Source organism: Phaenicophaeus curvirostris, chromosome 23 (assembly GCF_032191515.1).
Source record: "Phaenicophaeus curvirostris isolate KB17595 chromosome 23, BPBGC_Pcur_1.0, whole genome shotgun sequence".
Classification (NCBI taxonomy): Eukaryota; Metazoa; Chordata; class Aves; order Cuculiformes; family Cuculidae; genus Phaenicophaeus; species Phaenicophaeus curvirostris.
The window spans coordinates 1,688,616-1,704,761 of record NC_091414.1 but is presented as its reverse complement, the minus strand read 5'-3'; the positions used below and the strand labels follow the sequence as shown (position 1 = coordinate 1,704,761).

The window sequence follows — 16,146 nt, the reverse complement described above, 5'->3', positions numbered from 1 at the left end:
TCCGCTTCCCCCCTCCCCGGTAGTGACCGGAAGTGGCGGTGGCGGCGCGGCCGGGGCCGGGCGCAGGGGGGCCCCGCGGGGGTCCCGGAGCCCCGGGGGTCGGTGCTGAGGCCACGGTGCGGCCTTGGACACCGGGGCCTCTCCCTGGCGCTGCCCGTCCGCGGGTCTCGGGCGGCTCCGGCACCGGTTTGTGGCTTCGCCCCCGGTTTGTGCCCTCGTTCCCGGTTTCTGGCCTCGTCCACGTGTTGTGACCTCGCTCCCGGTCTGTGATCTTGGCCCCGGTTTGCAGTCTCGCTCCGGTTTGTGACCTCGCTCCCGGTCTGTGGTCTTGGCCCCGGTTTGTGACCTCGCTCTTAAGTCTGTGATCCCGGCCCCGGTTTGTGGCCTCGCCCCCCCAGTTTGTGGCTTTGCGCCTGGTCTGTGATCCCGGCCCCGGTTTGTGACCTCGCCCCCACCCCTGGCCAGGCGCGATGTGGTCCGTGGTGTGGGCTGCGGTGCGCAGCAAGGCGCCGTACGTCACCTTCCCGGTGGCCTTCGTGGTGGGACTGGTGGGCTACCACCTGGAGTGGCTCCTCCGTGGCCACCCCGCGCCCGCTGCCGAGGAGGAGAAGAGCATCTCGGAGCAGCGGGAGGACCGCAAGCTGCAGGAGATCGCAGGCAAGGACCTGACCAAGGTGGTGAGCCTCAAGGATAAGCTGGAGTTTGCCCCTCGGGCCGTGCTGAACAGGAACCGTGCGGAAAAGAGTTAATGAAGCGGTTTGGGTGAATGCAGTGCCCCGGAGGGACTGTCCCCGGGGCTGGGGCTGGCTGCCACAGGGCTGTGTCCCCCAGCACCACGCTGGGGACTCTGCGGTCACCTGCACATTTCCCACCTTCCTCCCTTCTGCTGCTCTTCACCCTCGGGACACAGCACCCAGGCCTCCTCTGTGGCAGAGCGGGCAGGCAGCCGTGCTTTGGAGATGGAACGTGTCTGAAACTCATCAGCTCTCAGCCTGTCCTTGGCCTTTGAACCACAAAACCCTCTCGGTCTCGTTCCACCCACATCTCTTTACATTTGGTTTCCATGGCGTGAAGATAGAAGAGACTTGGACCTGAGGGACACAGTGTGGGGACCAGGCGAACCGCCTGGGACAAGAGGAGCATCTCTCCTGCTCGCAGCTCTCCCTTGGCTCTGTGAACCATGATCGCAGCACCACGCTACCACCTTACACCCATGGGAGCCTGTGTGGTGTGGAGATCTCTGGAGAACCCCGTTCTGCATCATCTCCAACCTTTGCAGCGAGGAAGGGTGTGGAGGGAAAGGTGGGAGTCATGGCCTTTCTTCTGTCGTCAAGCTCGGAGCATGGCAGTCGCTTTGGCCATGTAGATAACGGGGAGATCTCTGCCCTGTATGGGGACAGCCAGAATAAACCTCTGTCAGTCCTTGGGCCTCTGTGTCTTCTCCATCTGGCCCCAGCTCTGGCTCAGAGTGTGTTTCTGCTCCCTGTGTTTTCAAGAAGCCACCTCTTCTACAGTGAGAGCAATGCCATCGTGGTCCCTGGCCGGGCCCTGGCAGTGGTGGGGAGGAAGGAGCAGGACGCACCAAACTCCCAGCCCGTGCTGCGGTTGTGTCTCCCTCAGCCAGCCACGTCACCGGCTTCCCTTCGGCCTCCTTATCTAGAGAAGAAGAGCTGTGGCAGTGCCGGGTGGGGTTCTGGGGGGCAGGGGGGTCCCACTGGGCTGTGTGTGTGGGAGAGGCTGGCAGCGCTGGGGACCAGTGGCAGGTGTCCCATCCAGCCTGCTGGAGCAGGGCCAGCCGGTAACGGTGCCGCAGCTCTGCGGGCCTCGTGCCGGGGATGGAGTTATCGCTGCCTCCATGGCTTGTTTTTTCCCCCGGTGCCTGAGCGAGGCCTCGCTGCTGCCCTGGCCTGTCCTTCCCCTCCGGGGATGATAAATCTGTCATGGCCAGTGCGAAGCCCTGAGGTCAGCAGCCAGTTCAGCGTTTTGCATCGCTGTGTTTTGCTTCCTCGGGGCCGGCTCCTGCCTTGCTGACAGCTTTACGGCTGCTGCCCGGCTGTGTTTACCTCCCGACCTGCTGGTCTCAGCCTGGATCGCTGCCCTCCAGCCCGGTGCTGCCGGGAACCCGCAGGCCTTCGCTGTCGCGGTGTGCGAGGGCCGTCGAGGCTGGGTTAGGAGCTTCAGGAGGGCTCTAGGGGTGATGTTGGGGCTGTCGCAGCCCTGCCCCGCTGCCAACTCCTGCGCTAGGGCTAACGGCATCTCTTGTGCCACCACCCCGGTCCCCCAGGCAGGCTGGCTCTGTCCCCTGAACCAAGCCCCTGCCCTTGGCCCCTTGCTTTCCCAGCCTGGCTGTGGGGTGAGGACTGTTCCCTATTGTGTGCAGTTTGGTGGGAATGGTCCTGTCCCTTCCCCTGGCTGGGACCGGCTCGGAAATGTCTTCCCAAATGCCTTTGTTCACCCTGCGACTGAGCGGCTCCCTGGGTCCTTTATAGCCCATTGATCTGCCTGTTCCCAGGGCTGGCTGGGCACAATTGGGCTTTGTCGGGGCCTCGCTGCCCCGTTTCCTCCCCTGGGCTCCTTGCATCCGTCGGGAAGGCTGCTCCGCGCGGTGCTGGAGCGATGCCCTTGGGAAGGACGCAGCACCAATGGCACCTGGGCTGGGCAACCCCTGCCCATCAGCTGCCACTGCTGCCTTGCTGGTCCTGCGGTGTTTCCAGCTGCGTTCCACGTGCTGGGGACCCCTGTCTGTCCCCACGGCAGACACCGGCGCTGCTGTGGGGCCGTGGATTCCTCACAGGCTCTGGGGCAGGGGTGAAGCCACTTCCCAGAGAGCCGTTGCCTTTCTCCTAAGCCCTTGGTACCGTAAACCCACCCTTCCTCCCATTGAATCCCAACAATATACTGTCTGGGAAGTGTCGTCCAGACATAATAGGAGCCGGCGAGCACTCGGGGCTGGGGCGAGCAGCCACGGTGGCTCACGGAGGGCGAAAGGAAGCTTTGTTGAATACAGCATTATGGCTAAAGGCTGGTTTCCCAAGCTGGCACACAAGTGCAAGTCCTTGGTCTGGTCTGGTGTGTTTGTAATGCAGCTTTTCCCAGGATGGTGCAGTGGGAATATGGCCAGGAGCTGTGCCAGGGGAGGCATGTCCTTAGGCATAGAGTCCCCCTCCTGGCCTGCAGGATGGCGTTTTGTGGGAGAGCATCCTCTCAGGGCTTGTCGGGCTTCAGGGAAGTCCCTGCAGCCAGGACCGGCTGTGGCTGCCCTGTGTTACAGAGCAGGAATCAAATCCAGCAGCTGCAGAAGCGCTGCCTGTCCCTGCCCGGGCTCGGGAGCAGCAAGCTGGCTGCTGTGCCCCTGGCACGGCCCTGCTGCTTCCTCCCCACCAGCTCTGAGAGTGGCTGCAGCTCCTGGGCTGTCCTGCTGCCCTGCCAGGGCCGGGTTTGCTCCCTGGGGTCGGTCAGGAGCAGCTTGTCAGAGGAGCAGGTGGCGGTTTCCGGATGCAGGCAGTGAGTTGGAGCTGTGGTGGGGTGAGCTGAGCCCCAGTTTGCTCTGGGGGCTGGACAGCTGCTGTGCACGTGGGGCTGAGGGGCCCAGAGTCCCCCCCACCGGCTGCTCGGCACGGTTTGGCACACCTGGTGAGCCGCAACGGACGTCCGGTGAGATCACAACAGCTGCACGGGGCTGAGGATGCTGCCGCAGCTCCCAGCCATCGCTCCCCATCCTGCAAGGCGATGATGCTTTGGGCAGGAGTGGAGCGGTTCGGGGTCTGGAGTCGGGGAGCTGAGTCCCACAGATCTGAACACTCTTGTGTCCTGTCCCTGAGCAGCGCAGTCACGCTGTGCAACCAAGAGCTGCAGGCAGTGCAGTGTCCCTGCGACACAGGGTGCTCGTCCCAGCTGCACTGCAGAGCAAGTGGCACATCCTCCTCCCTCCGACGCGTCCCCTGCAGCCCCTGGGGATGTTTGCTCCCTGCCTGGGCAACCGAGGCTGTTTCCCAGGCTCTGGTTTTGCCCTTTCCCCAAGCACGGCTGAGAGCTTTCCCAGCCTCCCCATCTCTCCTCTTCCTGCCAAGGCCCCATGGTGCAGCTCTGCTGTTCTGTGCTCAACTGGGCTCCTTTCTATGTCCAGCAAAAGCCCTCGAGTCCTGTGAGAGAGGAGCAGCTCTGATTTGCACTGAGTTGCATCCTACAAAGCCTGGCTGGGGGCAGCTACGGCTGGAGAAGTTCCCTTTCTGCTCAGCATCACTTCTTCCCATGGGCCAGGGCTGAATCCCCATCCCAGCACCCCGGGACCACCGTGGCTCCTTGCTTTTAGACCACATCAACCTCCCCACATCAGGAAAAGCTTCAAGCAACGCAGGCAGCAGCCCCTGCCCACCTCGTGCTGCACCAGGACGATTCTCGGAGCCGCTGGACACGTCCCGGGATGGGTACAGGGTGCTGGGCTCCGTGGTCCCATCGCCTCCGTGCGAGGAAGCGGCCAGAGGGGCGCGACAATGTCAGGATGCGGGAAGTCGTCGGGGCTATTGAGCGCGTTTCCTCCTGCCTGTGGTTCTCACACAGGGCCACATTGTCTGCCGTGCCCACGCGTGGAGGGCTAAATATAACCGGGGATGGGCCCAGGGGAGGAAGGGAGCTATTTGGGGTCTGCTTTTCCCTCACTGTGCACTGAGAGCAGCGGTGCTGGTTGGAGTGGGTTTGGTGGTCCCGGTGGGTGCGGGAGCTCAGGATGCTCCTGCCTGCGCTCGCTCCCCTCGAAGGGCTGTGGGACAAGTGGGATGGGGTCTGTGCTGTGGCCCTGGCCGGCATCTCACTGCCCTCTGCCCTATGTCCCTCTCTGCTGCGATTTTGCTCGTGCTGCAGCTCTTCCTGCAAGAGGGTTGGATTTAGACCCTTGCTGTCTTCTGTGTGCTGGGAAAACTTAAAAATAAACTCCTTGGTGCTTGGCCAGCGCCTTGCACGGAGCCTTTCAGGCAGGACACCCTGCAGCAGCCCTTGTAGCTCCTCTCCCTCAGCCCAGGGAAAGTGCAAGGGGAGTCAGCATGAACTGGTCCTAACTGGGAGGAGAGCAGGAACCTCCCTGTAAACCCACAGCTGTGGGGCAGAGCCACCGGCACAGGCTCCCAGGTACTGGAAGGTCACTATAACGTCTCCTCAGAGCCTTCTCTTCTCTAGGCTGAGCAACCCCAGCTCTCTCAGCCTCTCCTCATATGGAAGGTGCTCCAGCCCTCTGATCATCCTTGTAGCCTCTTCTGGGCCCATTCCAGCAGCTCCCATCTCCTTCTTACCTTGAGGATTCCAGAACTGGACGCAATCCTCCAGATGAGGTCTCGTAGAAGAGGCACAGAGGGGGTTCATGGGGAGGATGTCCCTGGGGAGCCCCTGCAGGACTCAACATCAATTATGGGGCCAAGCTTTGGAGAAGCAACTGCTGTTCCCAGAAAGAAACCGGAGGGGCTTGTTTACTCACGAGGGAGTGCAGAGGTGTGAGAAAGGCCGTGCGTGTCTGGCTGGCTGCTATGTGTCTGCCAAAGGGCTTCACTGGGGCAGCCTGCGCCCTTATCAGCTGCAAACTTTTATTTGCCTAAGAGCCCCCACCTCGTGCTTCTCGGGGGGGGCTGCTCCAACCCTGGCCCCCACGGCCACAAAACCACGGTCCCATGGTGCAGGTGAGCCCCTCGCTGTTGTTGTTGGCGTGGAGGTCCCGGCGGCGCGGGGGTCACACCGGCCACCCCTTGTCACAACACGGGAACAATAGCGGGACCAGAGCTGTGTTTGCGCAGCACCCGCAGCCGGGCACCGTGTCCAGGCAAAGGGAAGGAGAGGGGGGGGTCTCGGCTGTCTTGTTTTCCACCTTGTAGGGTTGTTTGGAAAAGCGTGATGCTCCCCTTCGTGCCAATAAAAATATCAGCCCAGCAGAGGGGAGGTGAGCGGGGAGCGCTGCCAGTGGGTAAACACGCCGCGCGGCTGCACCGTTACCTTTCACACGGGCATTTCCTCCGGCTCGAGCACGCCAGGCTGCTCTTCCCAGAAAGCTACAGCACCGTGGGGCTTTGCAGCTCTGCTGATGCCTGCTGAGCCCTGGGCTGGGGTCCCCATTGCACCGGGGTGTCCCAGGGGTCCCCTTAGGGCAGTGGTGGGAGCAGGACAGGGTCCCTCAAGAGAAGGTGGGAGCAGGGCAGGGTCTTTCAGGATGGAATCTGCCCTGGCATCCTCACGGAGAGTGTAGGAAAGGGCTGAGAGGTGGCAGTGTGCACCCCAGACCCCCACCCCAGGGATTTAACACTCCACCTCATCATCTGCCCCATCCCCAGGAGGGATGGGAGCCAAGGGCACGGCCGCCAGCCCAGGCTCTGCACGAAGGGCAGCACAGCCGGGTGCCTCCCTCTCCACTTCCTCCAGTGGTCGATGGCAGCGATATCACCCAGTATCACCCATATTTCATTTGCTCCAGGGTATTTTTAGCCTGTCCCACCCTCGCTGAAGAGGCCCTCGGCTGGGAGCAAGCTCTGCCCTGGGCTGGCTTGGCTGGAGAAACTAAACAACAGCCCCAGCCGCATTGTGTGCCTTTATCTGCGGCTCACTTCCACCTATTATGCAGCCGTGAGCGGCTCCATGGCCTCAGCTGGTTTATCTGCAGCAGAGCCAGGCCAGGAGAGAGGGGCAGAGCTCTGCTTTGGGTCACCAGGACCCTGTGCCACAACACAGCTGGGCTAAGAGGATCCAACCCCAGAGCAGGGAGGGTTGCGTGCAGCGGGCATCACCAGCAGCACAACCGGGCACCCCTGCTCCCCATCACCCCTTTCCCATCGCCCATAGGGCAGCAATTTCCCTCTCCCTCCACCCCAAACTCTCACCCACCCTCTGCGAGACGGCTGGGCGCCGCAGGGAGCACAGTCACACCACGCTTCACCTTTTTCGTTCATCCAACTTTATTCCAGAAGATGCAACACTGAGTCTGCCGGCCGAGGGCTGTGCCCGCATCCCGTGGTCATGGCAGGACCTTCCCCTTCCACAGCATCGTGGGGCCGGGGAAGTCGAGGTGACTGTGTGGCAGCAGTTGGTTCTTCCACCCACCACCCCCCCAGCAGATGACGACTTGTGCATAAAACCAACAACCCCCCAAACCCATCAGTTGCTGGGGTAATTGCTCCCCGAGAAAGCACAGAGCTCAAGAGTGCATGGCCCGGCTGGACACAGCTCCCCAAAGGCCCTGCACAGCTGCACCTTTAAGGCAGAAAGCTCCATTCTCAGGCCAGCAGGTTAAAAATAACTTCGAGGCACATATCCCAGGGGAAAGGATCCAGGGCTCAGAGGCAGCTCACGCTCCTGGGTCACTGAAGCCTGTGACCCTGCAGCTATTGGGATCAGCGGGTCACTGCAGATCCCCAGCTGTGATCTGCCACGGGATTAACCTCCCCAGATCCCATGGGGAAGGGGCAGCTCCTGCAGCAAACCCTGGCAGGAACCACTGGCTCCGTACAGGGTCACCGGGACAGGATGGGGCTGGTGGCCAGGACCCATCAAGCAGGGCTGCCCCAGCCCCGCTGCACCCAGCCATTCCGGGCTCAGCCTGCTCCATGCAGAGGCTGGAGGCGAGCGGCTTCCCACGAATCTCACATCCGTGGGGGCTCCGGCAAGACCCTGGGTCCGGCCGAGTCCCCGCTCCCAAGGGGCAGCAGCCTCCCGCTAGCGGGGACAGCCTGTTCCCAGCCACGTGGCTCCAGGGATTTCTCCCTTTCCCACGGCGAGGCATGCGGGACACGTCCTCCCGAGGAACTTTGTGCAGTTTTTTTCCTTGCAGGGTCTGTGGGGAAAACAGGAGAGAGCTGAGGCTCTGCTCCCGAGCATCACATCCCGCCGGCAGTGTCCGGAGCGGGGCTTGTCCGTCGGGCACAGCACCAGGGAAGAGGCAGCACCTTCGCGTACACGAGGGATCAAAGAGGATCCTCTCGGCCGGCCAGGGTCAACCTGGCACTAAACATACTGCTTTTTAGAGGCTGAGCTCCCGGGCCGGCTGCACAGCTTCTCGTCTGGGGCAGGGGCTTCGGCAGCCCTGGGAGCGTAGGGGTCCGACAGGGGCTGGCTGTCGCTGCCCAGCGCCAGGTTCTCCTCGTTGTGGAAGTTGGCCCAGTTCTGCTCGCTGGAGAGCTTGTTGAAGGCCTGGTAGGGCGACATGTGGCTCTCGGCCATGGGCAGGAAGGGATAGTGCTTGGGTGGGTAGGGAGCCGAGACCATGTCGTCGGCAAAGGTGTCCTGGCTCGGGCCAGCCGGCACCGACACCTTCTTGATGTTCCTGAGCATGTGTTTGCAGCAGAGGTGGAAAAGCTCCAGGAGGTTCAGGATTAAGGAGATGAGGCCCATCACCAGCATGAAGATGATGAAGATGCTCTTCTCGGTGGGGCGGGAGATGAAGCAGTCCACCTGGTGGGGGCAGGGGTCCCTCCTGCACACGTAGCGGGGCACCATGGAGAAGCCGTACAGGTACCACTGGCCAACGAGGAAGCCTGCCTCAAAGATGCTCTTGCAGATCACGCTGATGATGTACGTCCACATCAGCGCCCCGCGAATCTTGATCCGCCCGTCCTCTGCCACGTAGATCTTGGACATCTTCTTCTCCACAGCCGCCAGGGCCTGCTCGATCTTCGGGTCCTTGCTGTGGATAGCCCGAAGCTCACTCTCCTGTTGCTTCAGCTTCTCCTCTCTCCGGGAGAGATAGACAACGTGGCCGAGGTAAATCAGGGTTGGGGTGCTGACAAAGAGGAACTGGAGCACCCAGTAGCGGATGTGGGAGATGGGGAAGGCTTTGTCGTAGCAGACGTTGGTGCAGCCCGGCTGCTTGGTGTTGCACACGAAATCCGACTGCTCGTCCCCCCAGACGGACTCCCCCGCCAGGCCCAGGATGAGGATGCGGAAGATGAACAGCACGGTGAGCCAGATCTTCCCGATCACAGTTGAGTGCTCCTGCACTTGGTCCAGCAGTTTCTCCAGGAAACCCCAGTCACCCATCTTCTAGGGAACCTTGTGCCTCTGCCAGGAGACAGGGGAGAGGAGCCAAATCAACTCTGTTTCCACAATGGAGAGCAAAGAGCAGATGGGGCTACCTAAACCTTTGGCTTTCTCAGGACACAGCTGCTCTGCAGAGGGTCCCAACAAACCCACCGAGGAGCATCCCACACCTGGGGGAGGGAGCCAGAAGGGATCTCTGAGCCTAGAAGTGCACAGAAACGCGGGGCTGGGGGAGAAGAGCGAGGGCAGGTACTCGGGGCTGGGGGAGAAGAGTGAGCGCAGGCACTCGGGGCTGGGGGAGAAGAGTGAGCGCAGGCACTCGGGGCTGGGGGAGAAGAGCGAGCGCAGGCACTCGGGGCTGGGGGAGAAGAGTGAGCGCAGGCACTCGGGGCTGGGGGAGAAGAGCGAGCGCAGGCACTCGGGGCTGGGGGAGAAGAGCGAGCGCAGGCACTCGGGGCTGGGGGAGAAGAGCGAGCGCAGGCACTCGGGGCTGGGGGAGAAGAGCGAGCGCAGGCACTCGGGGCTGGGGGAGAAGAGCAAGGGCAGGTACTCCGGGCTGGGGTAGAAGAGCGAGGGCAGGTACTCGGGGCTGGGGTAGAAGAGCGAGGGCAGGTACTCGGGGCTGGGGGAGAAGAGCGAGGGCAGGTACTCACCTCCCACAGTGGCCCCCAGTCCACGACACCCACGCTCGTGGCTGTCCCAGCTTCCCAGGACAGAGCCCGCAGCGAGGGTCTCGCTCTCCAGCTGGTTCAGGGGTTACCCTGCGAGCCCACGGTGCCCGGAGATGGGGGTCTCACAGCAGCACCCCCAGTTTCCCTCTCCCACAGCCCCAGCTTCACCCGAGGCTGGAGAGCATCAGGGCTGCAGGAGGGGAGGCAAAACCCTCTGGGGCGCAGCAGCCGCCCCGGAACCCTCGGAGGGCTCACCCCAAAGCCCCTGGGATGCCCCCCCAGCCCCAGGGGTGTCCCCCCAGCCCCAGGGGTGTCCCCAAGCCCCGCACGGCCCCGGGTGCCTCAGGTTCCAGCCCTGCAGCCAGCCGGGAGAGAGGAAGCAGCCGCAGCCCCGGCTCTTAATTAACCTCTGCCAATTAAGCGGGCAGAGGTGCCGGGCGGGCTGTTAAAGGGGCACCCGGCCGCGGGGGGCGCGGAGGAGGGGGGGAAAGGGGGTGCCCCGGGGGTCCCTCCCTCACTCACCCTCCGCCGCCTCGGGCGAGTCCCGCCGGGCTCGGGCTGCGGGCGGGAAGGGTCCGAGCGGGGGGGGGGGGGGGGAGGAGCGAGGGCGGGAAACAGGGACCCGCCGGGGCCGCAGGTGAGCGGGGGGCGGCACCGGGGGAGGGGGGGGACCCAGGGATGGCAGGGACCCCCGAGGAGAGAGGGGACCCCCAGGAATGGCAGGGACCCCTAGGGACAGCAGGGACCCCCTAGGAGAGACGGGACCCCCAGGGATGGCAGGGACCCCCGGGGACAGAGGGCACCCCCAGGGATGGCAGGGATCCCCGGGGACAGAGGGGACCCCTAGGGACAGCCCGGGACCCTTAGGGACAGGCAGGATCCCCAGGGAAAGAGGGGATCCCTGGGGATGGCAGGGGACCCTCAGGGATAGTGGGGACCTCTAGGGACAGCAGGGACCCCCGAGGAGAGAGGGGACCCCTAGGGATGGCAGGGACCCCCGAGGACCCTTAGGGACAGGCAGGATCCCCAGGGAAAGAGGGGACCCCCGAGGAGAGAGAGGACCCTCGGGGGACAGCAGGGACCCCCAGGGATAACGAGGACCCCCAGGGAAGGCAGGGACCCCCGAGGAGAGAGGGGACCCCCAAGGATGCCAGGGACCCCTGGGGAAAGAGGGGATCTCTGAGGAGAGAAAGGACCCTCGGGGGACAGCGGGGACCCCCAAGGACGGCAGGGACCCCTGAGAGGAGAGGGGAGCCCCGGGGACAGCCTGGGACCCTCGGGGACCCCTAGGGACAGGCAAGATCCCCAGGGACAGAGGGGACCCCCTAGGACGGCGGGGACCCCCAAGAAGAGAGGGGACCCCTAGGGACAGCCCAGAACCCTCGGGGATAGCGGGGACCCCAAGGGGTGGCAGGGACCCCCGGGGACAGAGGGGATCCCCGAGGAGAGAGAAGACCCTCAGAGGACAGCAGAGACCCTCAGGGATAGTGGGGACCCCCAAGGACGGTAGGGACCCCCGAGAAGAGAGGGGACCCCTAGGGACAGTCCAGGATCCCCGGCAATAGCGGGGACCCCCAGAGATGGCAGGGACCCCCGGGGAATAGCAGGGACCCACAGGGATAGTGGGGACCCCCAAGGACGGTAGGGACACCTGAGAAAAGAGGGGACCCCAAGAGACAGCCCGGGACCCCTGGGGACCCTTAGGGACAGGCAGGATCCCCAGGGACAGAAGGGACCCCAAAGGGCATCAGGGACCCCCGAGCAGAGAGGGGACCCCCGGGGACAGCGGGGACCCCCGAGTAGAGAGGGGACCCCCGGGGACAGCGGGGACCCCCGAGTAGAGAGGGGACCCCCGGGGATAGCGGGGGCCCCTAGGGGTGGCCCGGGCTGCGGGGCAGGGGAAAGGCTGGTCATTAAGTTTGGAAAAGACCTCTAAGCCCTTCCAGTCCAACCACCAGCCTGCGGCTGCTAAACCATGTCCCGAAGTGCCAAATCTACACGATTTTTGAACCCCTCCGGGGATGGAGGCTCCGCCACAGCCCTGGGCAGCCTCTGCCAGGGCTTCACTGCTCTGTCAGTACAGATTTTTTTCCCGAATATCCCATCTAAACCTCCCAAGAAGCATTTGGCCGATGCCCTCAGCCTCATGGTGTGAACATTGGGGTTGTTGCAGGGAGCTGGACTCAGTCATACTTGTGGGTCCCTTCCAACTCGGGACATTCTAGGATTCTATAAAACTGGGACCTGCCCATGGGGGGCTGGGGGGTGCACCCTGAGTGGGTCACCTTGCCGAGTGTCCTGAAAGCGCTTCGGTGCTTGCAGGGGGAAGGCAGGACAGGGGAGATGATGCCCAGGGTATTCCAGGGATGCTCCAAGGCAGGACCGGGGAGATGATGCCCTGGGGATGCTCCACCAAGGCAGGACCAGGAAGGCGGTGCCCAGGGTATCCTGGGAATGCTCCATCGAGGCAGGACCGGGGAGATGATGCCCAGGGATGCTCCGAGGATGCTCCAAGGAAGGACAGGGGAGATGTTGCCCCGCGGGATGCTCCACAAGGCAGGACCGGGAAGGTGATGCCCAGGGTATCCCAGGGATGCTCCACCAAGGCAGGACCGGGGAGGTGATGCCCCGGGGATGCTCCACCAAGGCAGGACCGGGGAAGATGATGCCCCGGGGGATGCTCGCTGCCCTGCCCGCCCCGTCCCGGCTCCGTGCGGCTCGGCGGGCGCTGGGTGGTGCTGCAGCCACACCGAAGCCCGGCGCTGCCCTGGCCCCGCGTTCCCTGCCGGCTCCCGCACCCAGGATCTCGGGTTTGGGACCCGGCACCGGGCTCTACACGGCAAGCAGGGGTGATATTCGAAGCACAGGCTTTAATCCGGCTGGCTTTGAGGGGGGAACATCCCTGTGTGCCCTCCCAGCCCCTCTGTGCGTGACTCCCCAGCCTCTATGTGTGCCCCACTCCTAAGCCTTGTGTATCCCCCCAACACCCTGTGTGTGCCCCGCTTCAATCCCTGTCTGTACCCCCTCCGAACCCTTGTATGTGACCCCCCAGCCCCTCTGTGTGCCCCTCAACTCCTCTGTATGTCCCCCTTCCTAACCCCTGTGTGCCTTCCAACCCTTGTGTGTGTCCCCTAACCCCCCTGCTTGTTTCTCCCCAACCCTCTGTGACCCCAACACCCTCTGTGTGCCTCCCCAACCCCTATGCATGCTCCCCCCAACCTCTATGTGAGCCCCCAACACCCTCTGTGTGCCCCCCTAACCTCTGTGCATGCTCCCTCCAACCCCTGCACGTGCCCCCAACCCAACTCCTCTGTGTTTCCACCCCAACCCCTATGTATACCCCACTTTAACCCCTGTGTGTACCCCCTCCCAATCCCAGTGTGTCTCCCTCAACCCCTGTGTGCCCCCTCTAGCCCCTGTACTTCCCCCCCACCTCACTCCCTGTGTGCAGCCCCCTTTAATCCCTGTGTGGGGCTGGCTGGGGAGCTGGGCTTGGGCTACTGAAACCAGAAACTGGGCCAGTCCGCACACACAACTGGGAGCTGCTGCCTTTCCCACACCGAGGCTTGGTATTTCCTCCTCCCAGACAGTGCCAGAGCAGAGCAGAGGGCAGAGCCGGAAAAGCATCGTTATGTTTAATATCGAATAATTGCTGTGCTTCAGTTAACACCCACACGCTGCCCAGCACCGTGGCACCAGGGCGCTGCAGAGACCAGTGCCTGGCTCCCAGTTGTCCCACTGGGAATGCCGCTTCCCACTGTCCCTGTGCTGTGGCTGCGCTACAGACCCCCCAGTGATGCTCTGCACCCCACCAGCCCTCTGTGGGTGGAAATGATCACCCAGAGGGAGCTGCTGCAGAGCCAGAAAGGAGCTGGAGCTGCCCTCACCTGTGGGTGTGTGGATTGCTTTATCCACCAGGCTTCGCCCCCACCAACCGTCAGTCTCCGGTGTCCCAAACGAGCTCCATGCTGGTGCCAGAGCCACTTCCCAGTGGGACACCTTGTGCTCTTCAGCCTCCTGGAGCATCTTTTCCTGGAGCAGGCTGCCCTGTGCCCAGCGCTGGCACTCCAAGTGACATGGTACTGGGGTGCCTGTGGAGCAGCCCATGCTGGAAGCCCCTTTTCCACGCCCTGGACCAGAGACAGGGCATTATCCCAGCAGCGTGGGCATCGCCGTCGTGCTCTCTTGCAGCAGCACGAGCCCTGGTGGTGTCAGCGCACACCCCGACACACTCACGGGTCTGGGAGAGCCTGGGCGGGCCAAGCAGAGTGGAAACGTGGGTGGTGGGAGCACCAACAGCCCCTCCACGTAGCGCTGCTTAAGGAGAGATTAAATGGAAATAATTTCTATTTACTGTAATATTTATCAAGGTTTAGTAAATAATTAGTGCTGATCCCTCCTTGATTTCCTTGGGGGCCAGCGTGTGGTTCCGGTGAATTAAAGTTTAACGATGCGTGACAAGCCAGGAGTTGGTGGAGGGGGCAGATGCTGCGCACAGGGGTCTGGGAATCAACCGCTGCTGCTCTGGCTCCAGTGGGGTTGAGGAGCACCTGGGGAACCTCTGCAGATCCATTTCTTCTGCCCTCAGCAGAGCGGATCCCAGCGTCCTTTGGATCCATAGCTGATGGCTCCATTGGAGGTGAAGGTGGACACGAAGGTGCCGAGGGAAGCAGAGCCGAAGCCATTTGAGCAGGACAGGGGCACGACGCTTGTGTGAGCGAAGGGGGAAAGCTGCTCCTGCCCCAGGTGGCAAACTGGGGACTGTCACTGTGCTGGGTGACACCAGCCCTGACTGAGCACTGACCAATGCATTCATCCCACCATGTGAGCAGCAGCTCTGGAGGACCCGAGAGAAGCTGTTGGGACCCAGGAGTCCCCATGGTCCCTCCAAGCTCATCCTTACAGCTCTGTGCCAGGCTCGCTGCGGGGCTGGACAACGCTGGCAGTCACAGTGAGGTCGTGCACGAGGTGGGGGTGATGCCCAAGCCCCGTGGGCACCGTGGTGTGCAGCTGGCAGGGCTCTGGGGCTGCCCTTGCCTTACCTGTGTCTGCTCGGGCACACAGGGGCCTCTCTCAGGGGACTTTATTTTGTTGGGTTTAGTCATTTTTTCAGACGGGTCCGACTCTTGGCTTGAAAAGCTGCTGGGCCAAGGGGGAGGTGAACCAGCTGGGGCAGGCAAGCTCACAGCTCCTCTCCTCTGTGGAAAGAACAGACACCCTCAGGCATGGCCACAGGTAGCTGGCACCTGCCCCATGCTGCTGGGACACCCAGGGATGCACCCACAGCCCCAAGCACAAGAATTCCCAGGGATGTGTCCCCCTCCCCTTTAAAGCCAGCAAGGTCCTGGCTGAAGATCCTGGTGGTGGCATCACCAGGCTGGGTTCAGCCCTCCCTGAGTGTATCTCCCTGCCTCTTCCCCCCCCAGCAGCCCATCAGAGAGCAGTGAGGTCGGGAGCCGAGGCTCACAGGGCTGTCACACACCTAGTCTGGGACTTGTTGTCCTTCTCCTCCGTCTTGAGGTGGCACCGGCAGGTGGAAGCCTTGTTGTAGCCGACGGAGCGCTTGGTGGACTTCCTCCACTTCCGTGCAGTCCGCACAACCCGCTTGAAGATGAGGTAAAAAATCTCACAGACCGTGAGGACGATGCAGATGGAGGAGGCTCCGACCATGAAATAGGTGAAGACTCTTTTCTCGGTTGGCCGAGCGATGTAGCAGTCCACGGTGTTGGGGCAGGGCTCCACGTTGGAGCACTTGACAAGCCGCGGCAAGTCGAAGCTGTCCCACATCTTGTGGAGGAGGTAGAGGAACAGGATCTCTATGATGAGCTTGAAGAAGAGGCTGAGCAAGTAGGTCCACCAGAGACCCCCGTGCTTCTTGCCTGTGTTGCTATAGAGCTTGGGGCAATTCTCCCCGTTCTTCTCACGGTTCTTCTTCTCACGGTCCTCGCGATAGGCCACGTGCATGATGACCAGGAGGGAAGGGCAGGTGACAAAGATGAGCTGCAGAGCCCACAGGCGGATGTGGGAGATGGGGAAGAAGTGGTCGTAGCAAACGTTGGTGCAGCCCGGCTGCCGCGTGTTGCAGTCAAAGTCCTTCTGCTCGTCTCCCCACACGCGCTCGGCTGCCACCACGTAAACCAGCACACGGAAGACGAAGACAACGGAGAGCCAGATGCGGCCGAAGGCTGTGGAATACTTGTTGACCCCACTGAGCAGTGCCTGCAGCGTTTTCCAATCCATGGCAGCTGGCAGAGGCCAAAATCACTCAACCTGGAGAAACCAGCAGAAGCAGCAGGTGAAGAGCGATAAAAGACATCACCGGAGCAGCTCATCTCTGGCCACACACAATCTCACTGACCTCTCAGACTCCCCCACCTTGTCACAGGTATTTGGGGTGCGGGAACTGTCCCACTCACGGACAGTAAATCCCAGCCCCGTGCCATCCTGGTGGCAGCGGTGACTCAACCTC

At 62.7% G+C, this 16,146-nt stretch overlaps 3 protein-coding genes across 4 annotated transcripts; 1 reads left to right on the top strand and 2 right to left on the bottom strand.

The window, feature by feature from the left end:
- The first annotated feature begins 48 nt into the window (after positions 1 to 48).
- Positions 49 to 1,422, top strand: SMIM12 (small integral membrane protein 12). Its single transcript, XM_069875087.1, has one exon. It carries the CDS (start codon positions 471 to 473, stop codon positions 747 to 749), a length of 279 nt encoding a protein of 92 aa, XP_069731188.1. The 5' UTR covers positions 49 to 470; the 3' UTR covers positions 750 to 1,422.
- A 5,490-nt stretch (positions 1,423 to 6,912) lies between these two features.
- GJA4 (gap junction protein alpha 4) lies at positions 6,913 to 10,224 on the bottom strand. 2 transcript variants are annotated; one of them, XM_069875187.1, is made up of 2 exons: positions 10,200 to 10,224; positions 6,913 to 9,027 (listed from the first exon to the last, which is right to left on the bottom strand). In XM_069875187.1, the coding sequence occupies exon 2, from the start codon at positions 9,004 to 9,006 to the stop codon at positions 7,975 to 7,977; it is 1,032 nt and encodes a 343-aa protein (XP_069731288.1). In that variant the 5' UTR covers positions 9,007 to 9,027; positions 10,200 to 10,224; the 3' UTR covers positions 6,913 to 7,974. The 2 variants fall into 2 exon arrangements, with proteins under 2 accessions (XP_069731288.1, XP_069731287.1); XM_069875186.1 differs by lacking the exon at positions 10,200 to 10,224 and adding an exon at positions 9,660 to 9,900.
- A 4,558-nt stretch (positions 10,225 to 14,782) lies between these two features.
- Positions 14,783 to 15,972, bottom strand: GJB3 (gap junction protein beta 3). Its single transcript, XM_069875123.1, has 2 exons — positions 15,160 to 15,972; positions 14,783 to 14,875 (listed from the first exon to the last, which is right to left on the bottom strand). The coding sequence occupies exons 1-2, from the start codon at positions 15,915 to 15,917 to the stop codon at positions 14,860 to 14,862; spliced, it is 774 nt and encodes a 257-aa protein (XP_069731224.1). The 5' UTR covers positions 15,918 to 15,972; the 3' UTR covers positions 14,783 to 14,859.
- Positions 15,973 to 16,146: the final 174 nt, after the last annotated feature.